Source organism: Marmota monax, unplaced genomic scaffold (assembly GCF_021218885.2).
Source record: "Marmota monax isolate L192 unplaced genomic scaffold, Marmota_monax_Labrador192_F-V1.1 WCK01_AAM20220418_F8-fsc00132, whole genome shotgun sequence".
Lineage (NCBI taxonomy): Eukaryota > Metazoa > Chordata > Mammalia > Rodentia > Sciuridae > Marmota > Marmota monax.
Genome location: NW_026695199.1, coordinates 5570301 through 5590385, shown reverse-complemented (window position 1 = coordinate 5590385; position 20085 = coordinate 5570301). Strand labels below are relative to the sequence as shown.

The 20085-nt window shown below is 34.0% G+C and overlaps 2 protein-coding genes across 2 annotated transcripts in view; both read left to right on the top strand.

Moving 5' to 3' along the window:
- The window catches only part of LOC124082304 (sulfotransferase 1B1), a 38679-nt gene extending 30911 nt beyond the window's left edge, over positions 1–7768 (top strand). The window contains exons 8-9 of the transcript XR_009225333.1: positions 4152–4220; positions 7705–7768. The gene's annotated coding sequence lies outside the window, so the exon portion shown is untranslated. The remainder of the gene's footprint in view (positions 1–4151; positions 4221–7704) is intronic.
- The window catches only part of LOC124082292 (UDP-glucuronosyltransferase 2A2), a 48900-nt gene continuing 36544 nt past the window's right edge, over positions 7730–20085 (top strand). Inside the window, exon 1 of the mRNA XM_058574054.1 lies at positions 7730–8459. Coding sequence (XP_058430037.1) covers positions 7745–8459 — 715 coding nt within the window. The 5' untranslated portion in view covers positions 7730–7744. The remainder of the gene's footprint in view (positions 8460–20085) is intronic.

The window sequence follows — 20085 nt, the reverse complement described above, 5'->3', positions numbered from 1 at the left end:
TATGGTTAAGCATGTAGATGTTGTAGTCTTAAAGCCTACATCCAAATCCTAACTGAATCATTAAATCTTTTAGTCACATGGGTAAGGTAGATAAACTTTCTATGTCCTAGATTGTTTTCGTGGGAAAATGTAAATAATAATATTACCTAATTGAAAAGCTGTGGTAAAATTAAATTAGTTAATTTACATAAAGTACTGAAAATAGCACATGGAAGTGTTCCATAAATGTTAAAGCACAGAAAACTAAAAGTGTCATGGAATGCAATGAAAATTCATATTGAAAAAAATAAAGTGTATGAAATTGATCATAGGAGAAGACAATTGTTCTGAGGCTGTTAAATAAGAGGAGCTCCTTGAGAGTGCATTGTGCAATAGACTGCAATATGGTTGTCATAATGGCTCCTGCTCTGACTCTAAGCTGGGCTAGTGAACTTATTTGACCTACTAGAACTCTACAGAGGTAAAATGTGACTTCAAAGTACAGTCCCTAAGAAGCTTTGCAGATATCACTCTCACTCTCTTAGGTTAGTGCTAAGGTCCAAGCTACGTGGCGGCTCTTCACAGGACAGTCTCAGAACACTGTTACAAGAGTGTGAGCAGCAGACACTATCAATGACATCTTAGACAATCTAAGTAGAGTTAATTGGTTAGGATTTTATTTACCTCTCTCTCTCTCTTTCTCTCTCTTTATACCAGGGATTGAACTCAGGGGGGCTTAACCCACAAACCCAGCCTGCTGTTTATTTTTGAGACAGGGTCTCACTAAGTTGTTCAGGGCCTCACTAAGTTGCTGAGGCTGGCTTTGAATTTTCGACCTTCCTACTTCAGCCTTGCAAGTCACTGGGATTATAGGCATGGGCCACCTCACCTAGCTAATTAGGATTTTCTAGAGATGTAGAACCAACATGGTGTGTTTGTGTGTGTGTGTGCACGTACTTAGTTGACTCACAAAACTGGTAGCCGGTAAAATGATTGTTGTTTGAAGTTACTAAGTTTTGTGATGAAATTTTCATAGTGATAAATTATACACATGGGAAAACATAACTCTTAAAATGATAAGAATATATTTGATAAGAATTTGTCAAGTGCTTTTTAAATACTGATAAGCAATATTGCTGTCTTGTAAATCAGCTTATTTGTAAACCTTGATATTGGAGATACTTTAGCCTCTTCATGATAAGCAATAAATATTGCTGTGTCATTGGACAGGGGTCAAATGGATCATTTCCATGGAAAACTCCATCAACTTCAACAATTTTCTTGCTAAATAGATAATTACGTGAATTTTGCTACAAATCTGTGAGGGAGTGTAGCAGGATGTCGCAAGCTGCGCTGTTAATAATTACTCAGAGGCAGATTTTCTTTAATGCAAGCGTATATTGGATCACACCAATCATCAAACATAAACAATTAATGCAAAAAGTGTTGGGTGTGCTGGAGCACCCCAACTAACATTTAATGCACACTAATTACCATTACAAGCAAATCACACAATCCTAGGGCAATCCCAAGCTCCCTGACAGAGGTTAAGTGACTTCCCCTAGCCAAAGAGCAGACGTTGTTGTTGTTGTCATTGTCCAGTGGTTCTCTCTAGCCAATGGTTGGACGACAGGGAATGATGGAGTCATCTGAGGATGGATATCAAGGTGGCCAGTCTCACTGATGTCCTAGAAGCAGCCTCTTGATGTGGTGGACAAGCGATTTAAACATAACCAAGTTGGTGATTGGTTACACCCAGTGAAAGTCAATGTCCATTGGTTATGTCCAGTGAGATGATGTAATTGCAATAGGGCATGTTCTTTGCACATGTCCATGGAACTGTGCTTCCTATCGATTGTAACCAGTCATTGTTAAGTATGCCTATGGCTAGTGACCCTTACAACTCCTTATCAATTGCAACCAGCATCTCTATGGTTGCTGTTCTTTATGGCCAGCAACTCAGTGAGTCCCAGCATGTCCCAACATGTCTATGGCAGATGCTCTTTACAGAAGAATAGAAACTTATTAGAATCATTGGGAGTCTTTAGGTCTAGTGTGTCAACTTTCATCATGTTTTCCTTATTTGGAGTCTCTTGTCAAATTGGACATCACCCTACTCAATGTTTTCAAAATTAATGTCTTGAATCATTCTAAGTTGAACATTTAACTATTTATAGCAAATAAAACTCCTCCATGAGAAAACAAACTGTCTTTCACATTATAGTCTTTATATTTGAATTGAGATTTGCTGCTTTTTTCTCCACCCTGCCTTTGATTTTTTTTTTTCCCTTGTGGTTCTGGGATTTAATCCAGAGCCTATCACATACAAGTGCTCTACCATTGTGCTACATTCTAGCCCCAAACTAACTATATATTATGCAGGTATTTATGTAAGTATGTATGTATTTATTTTTTTTGTGTGGTGCTGGGATGGAACCACAGGCCCTTGTGCACGTGAGTAGAGCACTCTACCAACTGAACTATATTCCCAGCTCTAACTATTTTAAAAATCAAAGTTACCAAAGAAAATCTGTTGGGTTAAAATGAATACATATTACTGAATGAGTTTATTACTTGGACACATTATGATAAAATGATTCAAAATAATAGTGTAATTCAAATATACATACATACTCTCACATATGATGGCATTTTGGCAGGAAAAACATTGACTTCGAAGCTATATTTTGTGACAAAGATCATAAAAAAATAGGGCATGATCTAACAGATTTGAAGTGAAAAATATAGGGATGAAACGAATTATCACTCATGCTGTTTTCCAGGTATGAAGACAAAAAAAATCTATTATAAACTGTCCAAAAACTCAGAAGTTTTAATCTGGCATCTCATATTGAAATATTTTCTTGAAGATCCATTCTACTAACTGATAATTAAATTATGCCAGCAATTGAATAACATAGATCATTTTATGCAACATGCATCAATTCTCTTTTGTCTAGTTTGAACTTGCACTCCATGAATCAACAAAAATATTTGCAGTCAGGTTTGTGCAATCCAAGTAGACTTTAACTAGAAGATCTGTGTGGTGACTCCTTAGTATCCTCTCCAGGATCACCATGCAAAGAGTATTTCTAAAAACTGCTTCCTATTTAGATCTGTATGACATTTATTGTCACATTTGTTTACCAATAAATACTGATGTTCTGCCCAAGTACTTAATTATAATTAAACATGACATATTTGGGACCCTATGCCAAAAGACATATGAACTTAATTTATTCTATTTTGCATTAAAACACAAAGCTGGGCATGGTGGCACATGTCTGTACTCCCAACAACTGGGAGGCTGTGACAGGAGGAATTCATGTTTGAAGCCAGCCTCAAGCAACTTAGCAAGACCCTGTCTCAAAATTTAAAAACACAATAGTTGAGGAGCACTGGGGATGTGACTTAGTTAAGCACCCCCAAATTAAATAAAACATGTTACAAAAAAAATGGTAAATTCTTTCCCAAGGATATTGCAAAATGAAAGTGTGTAATCTTAACACATTATTTATTTAATGATCTAAAATACTATCTTTTAAGTGGGGAATGGTGGTGCATACCTGTAATCCAGTGTCTCTGGAGGCGGCAAAAGGATCTTGAGTTCAAAGCTAGCCTCAGCAACTTAATGAGACCCTAAGCAACTCAGCAAGACCTTGTCTCTAAACAAAATACAAAAAAGGCTGGGGATGTGGCTCAGTGGTTAAGTAGCCTTGAGCTCAATCCTGGATACCAAATAAGTAAATAAATAAAAATAATACCTTTTAAAATGAAACAAAAAATCAATAAAATCATTTACTCTCGTCATTATAGAGTTCAGATAAATGCCTAGAATAAACATATTTCATTAAAAATTATTTCATGGTTAAGAATAAAAAATAGTAATTTTATATTGCATGATTTAGAGAGATTATAGAATATATGTCTTAATAATGATTCCAATATTAATAATCATTGTCAGCCATTATTTCAGATATACCAATAATAGATAGTAAAGGCAATATTCAATGCAAATAGTTTCCAGAGAACCAATAGAAGAATATACCTTTAACAAGAGATTAGTAAGCTTCATACTGTAATTGGGAGCATTGCTAAGTGTAAACAAAATCTGTTTAATCTTTTCTTCATTGAGTACCACATTACTCATCGTATCACTTTTGTCCTGCTAGGATTTATTTAAGTTGAATTTCTTCCTGATGACAAATTAGAACTACTAAAGTTCCTGCTGCAAACCTAAGGTAAGAAATTTGTAAACCTCATGAAAATCAATGTAGAATGTACATTTGGACTTATTCTATCTTTTCTTCTAAAACAAATATCAATCATTATAAGCTTTTGGGTTAATATTTGGTTAATTTCATTGCTTCCACTTAAAAACTTTTAAGTTCTATTCTGAAACAATTTGCAGGGGTTTTCTACCCAGGTTTTATATCTCAAAATTAATTGTTAGTTGTCAAGGGAAATGCATTATAAAGCATTAAACTCAGAGTCTTGGTCCAAGTGTGAACTCATCGTTTTCTTTAAACATTCATCTTAAACCCCTAGTTCCTTCTAGTGGAGAGTTAATTTATTCCTTCATTAGGTAACAGAAAGTTAATTAACAAGTAAAATTTAATCTGATATATGGTAAAGGGAGGATGAGTCTCAAAAATTACCTCCATGATCTTTATGAAGATACTTGTAGAAGGGAATGCAAGATGTCAGCCATTTAGGGTACTTCATTTCCTTAATATTGTGTAATGAATTTTTAATATTCATATTATTTAAGAATTCATGTACTTTATAATATATGAAGTAAGTTTTAAAGACAAGTTTGTTTATTTAATAAAGGGAAAGGAAACAAAGCTTTTCTAAAGAAAATTCTGTTATAAAAACAATAACCAATTTTGATAACATAAATACCATTCTTGCTCCTTTTGTGATCAATTAGGCAAAGTACATCTTTTATTTTCGTTATCTATAAGAAAAATATTTGAATACTCTTTCTCTCAAATATTTGAACTTTCTTCCTGAACTCATAAGGTTTCATAAACACATGAGTCATATTTTTAATCATACCCTTTTCAAATTTTCAAAAATTTTCTGGAAAGAGCAGATTAGTTTTTCATGATCACAAGTTCACACCCTCACTTGTGACAAAATATTTTACAGCTTCTTAGAATATTTTTCAATATTTCAATACTTAATATTTAGTTTTCTACCTAATTCAAGAACACACATCAATGTAAAAAATTTAACAGCCATAGTTTGAGAAATTTGTTAATACTGATCATGTTTCTGAGATGTTTAAACAAATATCAAAGTTTTCGTAGGGCATAATATGGCTTGCCTTTGTGAACTCTGCTCAGTATACACAACCAGGTGCTCCATACTTCAAAGTAATTATCAAACTCATTTTACTCATGATGTTTCTATCCTCTGCTCCTCCTATATTCCCCTCCGAAAAGCTGGCAGCAATCCCTATCCTATATAACTCTGAATATTTTACTGTGTCATTTCATCTAAAGACACTTGTCACTTTCTCTATGTAGAACAAGTTGAAGGAATTACAGAGGAAGATAATCAATTTTAAATATCTCTTTATTTTAGGCACTATATTTGTTACTTAATAAATATAATTTTATTTATTTAAATATATAATTATATGGTGAATGTATCATTTTACATAGTAATTTGTGATCTTATTGTTGTATAGTTACACGTTTTGTATATTTAAATATAGCATTTGTTTTTTATTATATTAGTTGTTACATATTACAGTCTTTTAAATTGTCTTTTAAATTACTATCTTATAGATGAGAACACTAAGTTTCATAAATGTTATGAAGAATAACATTAAGCTATGTTCTTTACCTTAACTGATTCTAAAATATAAATTATTTTTATAATATGCTGACTAAAATATACTATGTTGATTTTTGTTATGGTTATCGTATGTCCTTCTCTTATGTTGAATTGATAGACCATAAAATAAATGTGAGAAAGATCCATTATATTCATCTTCTACTTTGTAGGGAATGTTGTATGTAGTAAGTAACAACAACAACAACAACAAAAAAAAAACACACATACACATAGGAATTGAATACTATACTATATTTTAATTGAATACTGGAATTGATTTTTTGCTAGTAAGTCAAATGAATAAAACAGTAACAGTGAATCCCAGTCAATTGTTCATTCTAGTGGACAATGACCATTATTTCAAAGTCTTCTGTCATGTGACTATGGAGCAAGCAGACATCAGCAGGAAAACCATACAATCTTTTGCAGAGAACTTTAAGTTGGAATCCATTCACAGGAATTGTATGATCACTTTGCTAAACTTTAAACAATACTTTGCCAAAGGTTATGGCTTGCTCTCTCTGTTTATCCACAAACACAGGCATATACATGCACAATTTTCATTGAGATCATTCTACTTTGATAACATGGTCTTATGCTATTCCGTGTGTGTTACAAAATTATATGTTTTGGGCAGTCTGTAATTCGTATAAATTCCTGATACTTGATAAGAGGATATAGTATACTCTGATGGGGCAATCTATCCTCATGTCAATACAACAGGTTCTGAAAGCCAGAAATCCTTAATTTTGCTACCTCTAATCTAATTCTTTTCTTATGTCGTACGAACTTTTCAAGTTACTCAAACTCTTCGAGTAGTTGTTCCTCCTTCTTTGATATGGAAATAATTATAGCACATAGTGAATTGAATATTTTCAAAATAAGAAATGAATGAGATTAACATATGCAAAACACTTTGTAGAGTGTCTATCACATAGAAAGAGCTTAATAAATACTGTCACTATTATTAAAGGCTGTGTATAGATGCAAGATAGTTGTTATTCACCCAGACCAACTTTATTTTTTTCTGGTACCTGGGATTGAACTGGGGAGTTCTCTACAATTGATTCATATCCCCACCCCTGTTTTTATTTTTTTACTTTGAGAGAAGGCCTTGCTAAATTGCCCAGGCTGGCCTCAGCCTCCTGGATAACTGAGATTATAGACATGCATAACTGCACTCAGTAGGCTAGTTAGCTTTTGAAGAACATTTTTGGTAAAGTGTGCTTGCATCACCAATTCTCTTTGAGTAGACTGCATTCACTAGCACCATATTCCATTGTTTCCTGAATATATTACTTGCACATATTTTATTCATTTAATTATGTTTCTCAGTGATTAACAAAATAATTTCTTAAACATTATTAGAATAGTAACAAATATTACACTTAGTATATGTACTTCACATTTTTATAATATTCTTCATAATAATCGTACCTGTTAATACTATTATAATAATGTTCAATTATTGCTAATGAAATTATATGATCTATTAAATATTTTTTAAAAACCTATACAACATTAGCATCCATTCAAGTCTGAGTGAATTCTGGTCCTATCTGAGGTGACAGTAAGTAATCCCAAGTATAGAGTTAAGATATACAAGGGCTTCCATTTAATGGGAAGAAATGAACAATTATAAGGTACAAAAAAAGGGCCAAAGGATCAGGTTCAAGAGAAGGATCAGAGAACAGGAATTATAACCCAAACCAGAGCAAACATTTGAAAGGTAAGACACATTGCTCCCAAACGTGTAATAGCCATAAAATATGGAGCTAATACTTCTATATCATTCAGCAGAGAGATTGTTCTTATAGGTATCAATGTTGGATTAATATTGAGAAATATCTTTGTCTTTCCCTTTTGTTTGAAAATCAGATAAATTCATTTGCCTCAAGTCTTCTGCATCAGCCACATCATGTTCAACAAAATTCTGCTGTTGTCTCTTCAAATAAGTCTCCTAGGAACCACGCTTGGCGGGAACATTCTGATCTGGCCAATGGAAGGTAGTCACTGGCTAAATATTAAGATAATCATAGATGAGCTAATTACGAAACAGCATAATGTGACTGTTCTAGTTGCCTCTGGTGCACTTTTCATCACCCCATCAGTTAGCCCATCTCTGAAATTTGAAAGGTATAAAGTACCCTTCAGCAAAGAAACTATAGAAGGAATGATCAAGAATTTTGTTTTGACTTGGCTGGAACATAGACCATCTCCTTCAACCCTTTGGAGATTCTATCAGGAGATGACCAAAGTCATAGAGGACTTCCATATGGTGTCCAGAGATATTTGTGATGGTGTTCTTAAAAATGAAAAGCTGATGGAAAAGCTGAAGAAAGGCAATTTTGAAGTTCTGGTGTCAGATCCAGTATTTCCTTGTGGTGATATAGTAGCTTTAAAACTGGGAATTCCATTTATTTATTCTTTGAGGTTTTCTCCAGCCTCAACAGTGGAAAAGCACTGTGGTAAAGTTCCATACCCTCCTTCCTATGTTCCTGCTATTTTATCAGAACTCTCCGACAGAATGTCTTTTGCTGACAGAGTAAGGAATTTTATCTCCTACCATCTACAGGACTACATGTTTGAAACTCTTTGGAAATCATGGGATTCCTACTATAGTAATGCTTTAGGTATGTAAAAATTTTTTGTTTTAAGATTTGAATGTGAACAAGCAGAGACTTGAGTCAACTATTCTTTATGTCCCTATACTATTGTTTCACAGTTCTATGTATTGATGTACTATTACTATCACTTGATATCAGGAAAGAAGATAAAAGACATTGCACAGGCATGGTGGCACATGCCTATAATCTCAGCTACACAAAGTCCCAGGTGGTGGATCATAAATTCAAGGCCTGCCTCAGCAACTTAGCAAGACCCTGTCTCAGAATAAAAAATAATAAGTGCTGGGAGTGTATCTCAATGTAGAGCACCTCTGGGTTCAATCCTCCATACCATGTACAACACACACACACAAATATTTGCAACATCAATTACGTAGATAATATATACATGATACAGAAAAAAAGGAAGAGAAGGGAGAGAATATATGACAGGGAGAGAATAAAATTCTGAAAAACTTAATAATGCAATACATAAAGAAAATTTTAGACCATAAATATTAGTTTTCCTGCAAAGTATGTGTGGAGAAGGAAACTGTGCCCAGTGTTGGAGACTTCAAATGGCATTGGACATTACTGATAATTTACTATTTCTGAGGTCAAAATGTGAGGTGGATAGACATGTAAAAAAAAACAAAAACATGCTAATGACATCAACACAAGAAAGAATGAACTAGTTGGGTGCAATGGCGCATACCTGTAATCTCAGTTCCTCAAGAAGCTGAGGCAGGCAGATCACAAATTTAAAGCCAATGTGGGCAACTTCATGAGACCCTGTCTCCAAATGAAAAATAAAAAGGCCTGGGGAGGTAGCTAAGTGGTAAAATGCCCCTGGGTTCAATCCTCAGTAATGCAAAAAAAAAAAAAAATTCAATAAGTATTTTTGAAGTATCTTCTATATTATGCTTAGTACTTCTGTTTGTGTCTAATAAGCAATTGGGAACTGTTTAAAATGATATTTTTATTTTATATAAAATACCTGTACAGATATGGAGACAGAATAGAGAACTTGAGGCTAAGTTATAGCATCACCCCAGGAAAGAGACAGTGAGGGCATGTGTTAAGAAAGTGACTTATAGTGGAAGAGCATTTACCTAGGATGCATGAGGTCCAGGGTTCAACTCCCAGCACCACAAAAACTAAGTAAATAACTATCCCTTGTTATTATTTGGTTTCTTACTACAAATGGCCCTTGATATGAGGTATCTCCCAGAAGCTCATGTGTGAGACAAAGAAAGACAAAGTTTAGAGGTGAAATGATTGGGTTATGAGAGCCTTAACCTAATCAGTGCATTAATCCTCAGATATACAGTAATTAGGTGTTTCCTGTAAGCACTAGGTTGTGGCTGGAGGAGGTAGATTACTGGGGGCATGTCTTTGGGGTATATATTTTGTGAGCTGAGTTTATTCTCTTTCTGCTTCTTGGTGGCCAAGTCTTAACTTGCTTTTCTCCATCATATTCTTCTACCATCATGTCCTGCCTTACCTTGGGTCCCTAGCAATGGAACTGGCCTGAATACAGACTGAAACCTTTGAAACTGTGAGACCCAAATAAAATTTTCTTCCTCTAAAAAATAAAACAAAAAAGTAACTTACAAATGGAGAAAAATAACATGGTATGAGACTGTAGTCATAGAATTATGAAGGAGTCTACTTTTTAAATTTATTTTTTATTTTTTATTCTAATTTATTATATATGACAGGAGAATGCATTACAACTCATATTCCACATATGCAGCACAATTTTCACATTTATGGTTCTATGCAAAGTATATTCACACGATTCGTGTCTTCATACATGAACTTAGTGTAATGATGTCCATCTCATTTCATCGTCTTTTCTACCTTCATAACCTCTCCCTTCTCCTCCCTCCCCTTTTCCCTTTGCCCTATCTATAAATTCATCTAATCCTCCCATGCTCCCTGTCCCCAGATTATGAATCAGCAACCTTAAAACATAGAAAACATTTGGTATTTGTTTTTTTGGGGATTGGCTAAAAACACTTAGCATTATATTCTCCAGCTCCATCCATTTACCTGCAAATACCATAATTTTATTATCTTTTATTGCTGAGCAATATTCCATTGTATATATATATACCACTTTTGTTTATCCATTCATATACTGAAGGGCATCTAGGCTGTTTCCACAGTATAGCTATTGTGAATTGTGCTGTGATAAGTATTGATGTGGCTGTGTGCCTGTAGTATGCTGTTTTTTTGTGCCCTTTGGGTACAGACCAAGGAGTTGGATAGCTGGGTCAAATGGTGGTTTCATTCCTAGTTTTCCAGGGAATCTCCATACTGCTTTCCAATGCTGCACCATTTTGCAGTCCCACCAGCAATGTATGAGTGTACCTTTCCATCCTCACCAACACTTATTGTTGTTTGTATTCTTAATAGCTGCTATTCTGACTGGAATGAGATGAAATCTTAGAGTAGTTTTGATTTGCATTTCTCTAATTGCTAGAGATGTTCAACATTTTTTCATATATTTGTTGATTAATTGTATATCATCTTCTGAGAAGTTTCTATTCAGTTCCTTGGCCCATTTATGGATTGGATTATTTGGGATTTTGGTGTTTAGCATTTTGAGTTCTGTATTTACCTTAGAGATTAGTGCTCTATCTGATGTGCAAGTGGTAAAAATTTGCTCCCATTCTGTAGGCTCTCTATTCACCTCACTGATTATTTCTTTTGCTGAGGAGAATCTTTTTAGTTTGAATCCATCCCATTTATTAATTCTCGATTTTAATTTGTGTGCTATAGGAGTCTTATTAAGGAAGTAGGGGCCCAATCCAATATGATGGAGATTTAGGCCTACTTTTTCTTTTATTAGACTCAGAGTCTCTGGTTTAATTCCTAGGTCCTTGATTGACTTTGATGTGAGTTTGTGCATGGTGAGAGATAAGGGTTTAATTTCATTTTGTTGCATGTGGATTTCCAGTTTTCCTAGCACCATTTGTTGAAAAGGCTATATTTTCTCCAATGTATGTTTTTTTTTTTGGCATCTTTGTCTAATATAAGATAACTGTAATTACATGGGTTAGTCTCTTTGTCCTCTATTCTATACCATTGTTGCCAATACTATGATGTTTTTGTTACTATTGCTCTGTAGTATAGTTTAAGGTATGGTATGGTGATGCCACCTGCTTCACTCTTCCTGCTAAGAATTGCTTTAGCTATTCGGGGTCTCTTATTTTCCCAGATGAATTTCATGATTGCCTTTTCTATTTCTATGAGAAATGTCAGCAGGATTTTGATTGGAATTGCATTAAATCTGTATGATGCTTTTGGTAGTATGGTCATTTTGATAATATTAATTCTGCCTATCTGAGAACAAGGGAGATCTTTTGATCTTCTAAGGTCTTCTTTAATTTCTTTCTTTAGTGTTCTGTAGTTTTCATTGTAGAGGACTTTTACCTCTTTTGTTAGGTTGATTCCCAAGTTATTTTTTTTTTGCTTGTTTGTTTGTTTTGTTTTATTTTTTCACAGATACACAGAAATGCCTTTGATTTATGGGTGTTGATTTTATATCCTGCAACTTTGAAAATTCATTTACTAGTTCTAGAAGTTTTCTTTGAAATGTTTTGGGTCTTCTAGGTACAGAATCTCATATCGTTGAAAAATAGTGCTAATTTTAGTTCTTCTTTTCCTATTTGTATCCCCTTAATTTATTTTGTATGTCTAATTATTCTGGCCAGTTTTTCAGAACTATGTTAAATAGAAGTGGTAAAAGAGGGCACCCTGTCTTGTTCCAGATTTTAGAGGGAATCTTTTAATTTTTCTCTATTTAGAATGATGTTGGCCTTGGGCTTAGCATAGATAGATTTTACAATGTTGAGATATGTTCCTGTTATCCCTAGTTTTTCTAGTGTTTTGAACATGACGGAGTGCTGTATTTGTCGAACACTTTTTCTGCATCAATTGAAATGATCGTATCATTCTTATATTTAAGTCAATTGATGTGATGAATTACATTTATTGATTTCTGTATGTTGCACCAAACTTGCATCCGTGGGGTGAACCCTACTTGATCATGGTGCATGATCTTTTTGATATGTTTTTGTATTAAATTTGCCAGAATTTTATTGAGAATTTTTGCATCTATGTTCATTAGAGATGTTGGTCTGAAGTTTTCTTTCTTTGATGTGTCTTTGCCTGGTTTTGGAATCAGGGTGATATTGGCCTCATAAAATGAGTTTTGAAGTGATCCCTCTTTTTTCTGTTTCCTAAAATAAATTTAAGAGTATTGGTATTAGCTCTTCTTTAAAGGTCTTTTAGAACTCGGCTGTGTATTATGCCTTCCTAGCCGCTGGGATTACCAGCATGTGCCATCATGCCCAGCTTGGTTTATTTTATTTCTAACAGAATTCTAAAAGGACTAAATTAATTAATCCATGATGGAATTTTAGAATAAAATCTGAGAAATACTAACCATTCAATTAGTGTTAGCTTTTTTTAGGTCTAATTAATTAAAACCAATGGCTACTTAATGAGGATTGTTAAGAGGGATGAAGAAGAAATTAAAATTGATTCAACATTTTTGACTTCAGTAAGTGATAAACGGTGCAAATCACTCAGGATGTGAATATAGGAGAGAGACAATTCAAGAAAAGAAATAACACATTTAACTTTGTACATGTTGCTGGGCACAGTGGTGCATGTTTATGATCTCAGTAACTGGGGAGGCTGAGGTAGGAGGATTGCAAGTTCAAGGCCAGCCTGGGCAACTTAACAGGTCCCTGAGACAGTCTCAGTGAGACCCTGAGATTCTGTCACTGGAATGGAGTCCAGTGGTGGAGTGTTTACCTAATCTGTGTGAGACCTAGGTTCAATCCCTAGATTAACAACAACTAAAAAAAAATGTAAATAAATGTTGTGCATGTGATACTTATGGGAATATTTGGTGAAATCCAATAAGCAATTGTTAGGTGGGGTGAAATCTGAGGAAATGTAGTGGGTTAGAGATTTAAGTATTATCTGTATAAGAATGGTACATATGCACTTTATCTCTTTAATGGTAGCTTTGTTGCCATGTTTTCCACTTTCCTGTTAATGTGAAGTTTTCTTCCTAGTTTTCTATTTTCATACATAGCACATTTCTGAAGTTGTCCACACTCAAATGATTTGAAGCCAAGCAGTGGGCTTAACCATGTTTATTGTAAACCTGATTATCTTCTCAGCCAACAATGGGTATTTCACACTCCATAATTATAGTTCATACTTTGGACAATCTTAATGTTATATATTTACTGTTTTATTTTGATTTCATGATAAACCTGGTAAGCACAGACCTAATCAAAATGTTTCTCGCTTTTGTTAAGTTGTATACAGTATTTTACGTAAATGTTAGGAAGAGAAAATTTGAAGTTCCTGTGCAGTGATAGCTATTGACATTCATTGGCTTCTTTTCTACAAACCTCTGTGTTATAAAATAATTGTAAAATTGATCTATATGAACAAAAACAAACATGCATGGGACAGCATGTGGATACAAGTGTTAGATGCGAAAGGTGAATGAATGGGATCAAAAACTAGTGAGCCCATTGTAGTTAAAAATCAATTTGTATCAGCAAAAGTCATCACCTTCTCTGGATATGTTAACCAGTTGCCCCCAACTTACAAAACAGATGTTTGTCTCCTGGTTATGAAGGAAACCCAACTCTTTCCCTTCAGACAAAACAAAGCACAGGTACAATGATTACATAGAAGCCTGCAGTGTCCTATGAAGACACAAACAAATGGTCTGCATCATAGCATTAAAACTGAATGTCATTAAAAATAAAGATAAGTGAAGAACAAATGGAAAATTTATGAAGCAATGAGGCTTTCAAGTTCCTAAAAAAATCTCCTTCATGTCCTTGTGCATGTAGTAAATTAACAGAGATACCTGAATATGTGTAGCATCTCAGTTAATGGAAGAGAAAACAGTATGTGGAATATTCTTGAGTCAAGCTGGATGTTTATTTTTTATCCTATCACGTCTGTTTTTAATCACCTATTCATCCTGAACTTTTAATTTATAATTCATGTAGATACAATTCTACTCATTCATATTTGTGTTATCCTTGGTTTACTTTCCTTAGGCTGGAATTTAAGAATCGCATGTTCCATTGTGTTTTGTCTGTAAGGCAATGCTGGTAATAATATCACACTATTCTCCCATCTTAAGACATGATACTAATCTTCCTTAATTTGTTCATGGGAATGCAATATAGATTTGTACAGCTCTAATCTTGATATACAGTGTCATGTTTCTAGTTGAATTATACTCTTCCAAGTTAGAATGACTATTTAAGTTTGTTTTTACTAAAACACCATATTCTCATTCATGCCACAGACATGAACGCTCACATTCGACAGACCAGGTAAGAAGTAAAAGTACTCACATGATAGAGGAGCTTATTTTCATGCAAGCCATCATAGATGTAGATGTACATGGAAATTTTCCTTCTAAATTGTAATTTGAATTTATGTTTTACTTCTCTAATTCATTAAAGAATTTAAACCAATAATGAACCTATATCCACTCAGGTCTCAAATTTTTACACCTGAGTAAATAAAGAGACCAAATTTCCCTAAGATTATCTCTTTGCAAAAGAATGTAATGAGAGTCTCAAAGTGGATCTTTAATCTCTGTTAATTGCTAGGAATTAGATATCACAATGTTGCATTTTGTTTCGAGTCATGAGTATTTGGCCCAAACTCATGGAAATTCTAACAGTAATAGTAATTAGCATTTATTGATCTCTTCCTATGTACTAGACACTGTGATAAGGGCTTTATATATATTAGCTCTCCAAATACTTTCATTGAATTTGTTGCATCATTATAATAAAAAATATCACACACATGAGAATTTTGAGGCTTCAAAATATCAAGAAGAGAAAAATAAGATTATTTAGCTACTAGTTTGAAAAGACAGTATTCACATTAAGGTCTTTCTCATACCAAAGTATCTGAGTGTCTGCACCTTCCTAAGTCTTAAAGCTTCTCTCTCTCTCTCTCTCTCTCTCTCTCTCTCTCTCTCTCTCTCTTAATTTAAATTTCAAGTTGACATCATCAATTATTCAGAGTATTTTTGGTGTAAACTTTCTTGGATTTTTTTCCTTGTAATGTATTTAGTATCTGGAGTCAACTATTCATTCCATGTCTTGCCTGTTCTTAATTTGATGAACAGAGTTTAATTGGGCATGTTATCACTAGGTAACTCAGTATTCCTTAAGGTGTAGGTCTCCATGTGATTCTGTTGCCTTAGGTGTGTTGTTTGAGAATATTCTTTCCTGCTCTTAAAGAGCTTCATAAGCAGCTTCTGAGAGTAAGACAAGCCTCTACAGATTTCAAACATTTGTTTAAAATTGAACCAGGTAAATTTCTTTTTTTTTTCATAATATCAGTAAAAAGTCACCAAAGTTGTGTTCACATTTAAGGAGAGAAGAATATAATAATTGTATGACAGTGAAAATATAATCTATAAGCACAGTATATTGCTATCTGCAGTTTAACCCTTTGGCACTTTAAAAATGCAGGATTTGAAAAGAATATTCTTTACTTATTAGATTCATATATTATGCATACAATGCCATAATATAGTATTACATATGAAAGCTGGATGAATAGTCTTTAAGATTTAATGCCATCTGTTATAACTATAGACAATCTTTAGAAAGAAGGATGATGCTCTTAAGATATTTGAGTGAAACTAGGAAATAATTTAGCAGAAGTGGTCAATGTAAAATAAAGTCCTGTAAAATAAATATATTGAGTGCTTATGCCTCTGTGGTCCTTGGTTTCTAGAAGTAAATTTTAAAGGAAAAAAAAAGTATATTATAGTCCTTTCCCTGAAAAGTTATGCATTTCTAATTGAGCTATTTTCTTTTCCCTATTTTTCCTTCTTCCTAATCTTTTCCTTGCTTCTCTCCTTCCTTCCTTCCTTCCTTTCTTTATTTTTTATTTACATTAATATTGCTTGGTTAGAATCTTTCAAATACTCTCTGGCAGTGACCCATGAGCTGGATGACAGAGGTACTGCATTAGAGATGGAACTGGCTGTCAGACATTCATAGTTTCCAGAGATAGCATTTATGAAAGCATTGTTATGATAGCATTGTTCCTATTTATGAAAGTATTTCAGAATGAAAGGAAAATGATCATTTTTATGAGTATACTCATGTGCATGTTTCTTAAGGTAAATCATTTGTGACCTTTGGTGCTTGTCACTTTATTGATATCACACTGTTTGTTATGTGCCTACAGACTGAACATGACTGACTTGCATTATTCGGGAAATTTCAGATATTTCAGTGTGCCATTGTAGGAAGAGGGAGAGATGGTAGGTCAAGGTGATAAGATCTGATTTATTTTATCATTTTAAAAGTAAAATTGTTTCCACCACAGAATTATATACAGCAAATATCTATTGAGCACAAATGTTACTCTAAATAATTTACATGTATTATTTCGCTCATTTCTCACAACTATAAGAAATAGGTTTCATTGTCCTCATGGGTTTGCAAATGAGGAGGCTATCCAGAAAGGCTGAGGCTGCAATCCAGAAAGTAGAGAATCATTTGAGTTCAGGATCTAGACTAAAAAGAAATATTGGAAAAAATCAGTTTCTATACACAATTCTTTAAAAAAAAGTAAATTTAAATTTAAGCTTTCAAAAGTTAAGTAAACACTAAGCAAGGAACTCCAATTAAACTGAAGCCCTGATGGTGGAACTGGGAAGCCCCTCTGGGAAACTGTCCTTGTCAGAGCTCTTCTTCCTAATCCTTTTTGCATAGTCTAAGTCTACCCCCTTTTGTCTGGGCATTTTAAGTTCTAAAGAGAAGACCCACCTGACTGGGCTAGGTAGCACATGACAGCAATTCCAGCACTGAGGAGGCTGAGACAGAAGGATCACAATTTTGAGGCCAGCTTGGGCAATTTAGCAAGACCCTGTCTAAAAAAAAAAAAAAAGAAGAAAAAAAAAAAAGAAAATGTGGGGGGATACTGGGAATGCATCTCAGTAGTAGAGCACCCCTATGTTGAATCTCAGTTTTGCAAAAGAAAAATTCAAAATAGATATAGGAGCTAGTACCAGGAAGTCAAGGTCCATTATGATAAGTAAAAAGAAGACAAGGCCTTGATGACCAGGACTCCACTCCTTCCTGACCTGCTCCTCCTTCCCTTTCTATAAAAGCCCTTTATGCCTCAGGCATATTCCCACTCAGAGATGGAGTTTTGAGTTATTCCCTGAATCTTCTAAAGATACTGGCCCTTTATCTCAAGATGCTGCCTCTTGGTTCATTATGTTGCACCTGCCTGTGATCCTAGCTACTTGGGAGGCTGAGACAGGTGGATCACAGGTGTGAGGCCAGCCTGGTCAATTTTACAAGACCCTGCCTCAAAATAACAAATAAAAAGGACTGGGGATGTAGCTCAGTAGTAGAGCACCCCTGGGTTCAATTCCCAGTACAGCCAAAATAAACAAAATCCTGAATTCTTCCTTTCAACTCTCATCTCCTGAATATTGACATTCAAGCATTGGGTAGCCAGACTTTCATTTCAGTAACATTGGGAGGATAAAAGTTAAGGTGATGAAGCATTGATTATGCCTGTTCTTAAACAGCATGAAGGCTTGTTTCCAGGTTTTGTGGCCTCAGTGACCGTCTCTAAAATTTGGGAGACAATGAAAACAAGAATCAGCGTAGGTAAATCTTAGCCAGGGTAATGCTCAGGTAATGCGAGAAAACTTTTATCAGGCAAGAAAGTATCTTTGCAGGGATTTTTTTTTAAGAAGAAACTTTATACAAATGTTATTTGAAGAAATCTCAGTTTAAATAACATCACACACATTTTAAGAAACTTTTATCCTAATTTCATGCAGATGAACTAAGCATTCACTAGAAACTGTTTATATACACAATCTTATTAAATGTGATTCTGAGAAAAGTGATTCTGTTTTATTACCTTTCATACTCCTCTCTTTCAAAGTATATAGATGTTAGAATGAAAATGGCTACTTAATATGGAATACAAGGACAATAGTGTAATTGGCATAATTTTTCTATGGCTTGTTCACTTGTGGCACTTTTACATTGATAGTTCACAGACATTTTAAAATTATTAGTTGTTTCCTGGAATCTTCAGTTATATTTAAGGTGTTCCATTCTCAAATAGCCACAATTGTGAAATGCGGTATTTTTACTGTTATGAGATATATCTCAACTATTTGATTTTAAAAGTAAAACACTGAAGAACATTGGACAGAACCAAAATAATAACATAATCATCTAATTTACCCCTTCTAGCCATGTGATTCTGAGGTCATTTAAACTTCTCTTGACCTATTTCTTGCAAATGATAGTGTTCCATAAGTTGGACCTAAACTCTCTCCAAAACAGTATCCCTGTAAGTCACTTACTCATACCTTATTCAGAATAGCTATTAGTGAAACCATAGAGTTAACAAGCATAATAATATTAATTTACTGTTTCATTTTGTCATGGAATCAAACATATTTTACATGTTATTATTTTTCTACATATGGATATTTAAGTCTCTAAAATTACACATATGTCTTCAAAAGTGACTTATCTTTTATTTGAAATTATGAAACATTTTAGATATATAGTAAACCAGATAATAAATATAAGAGACATCTAAGTTAATACCAATTAAACCCTTTAACATTCAAGTGTAATTTCAAATTTAAAACATATAAATTTACTGTTAACCGATTATAGTACCTAAAGCTCTTTACTAAACTAGACAATTATTTTATTGTCCCACAGAGAACACTTAAAAGTAGCTTATTCACTTTTTGAAATCTTACGTTATTTTAGATTCCAAATAATTTAGGGGTAGTTACAATGCATTTGAAGTTCTGATAGGTATTTTGATAAGCTTTTGTTAGTAATTCTAAATTAATAATTATATTTTACTCATATAGATATCAGTCATTCAATGGAAAAGACTTTTGATTTTGCCTTATATGATACAGTATTTTTTATCGGAAGTCCACAGAGGCTGACTCTTCAGAGGATACAAATTTAATTCTGAAAGTATACTTCTCTTTTTCCTTTTCCCTTTATCTGTCTTCTGGGTCCTTTTGTTACCCAAGGGCCTAAAATTACACAATTTAAGAGTAGCCAAATTTAAATGGAAAGCCCAACGTTTGAGTTACTTTCTTAATTTCTGTTTTTATCCTTTAAAATCACTGTGTTCTCATTTCTCTTTTTAATGACAGCCTCTAATAATTTTAAAATGGAATTGTTATATACTTGTTCAGTTTGGGATTCACAAAGGATTGAAATTAATATCTCTATATACATGTCTAGTCAGTTGTTATATTGCTAGATTACTGATTTAATGATCAAAGTTGATTTTTTTTTTGTTGGTACCAGGAATTAAACCCAGAAGTGCTTAACCACTGAGCCACACACCCAGCCCTTTTGTGTTTTATCTAGAGACAGGGTCTCACTGAGTTGCTTAGTGCCTTGCTCTTTGCTGTGGCTGGCTTTGAATTTGTGATTCTCCTGCCTCAGCCTCAAGAGCCTCTGGGATTACAGGCATGTGGCACCATGCCTGGCTGATCAATGTTTTTGAGTTCCTAATTTTCAGGAAAATATACTAAACCTCTGACATG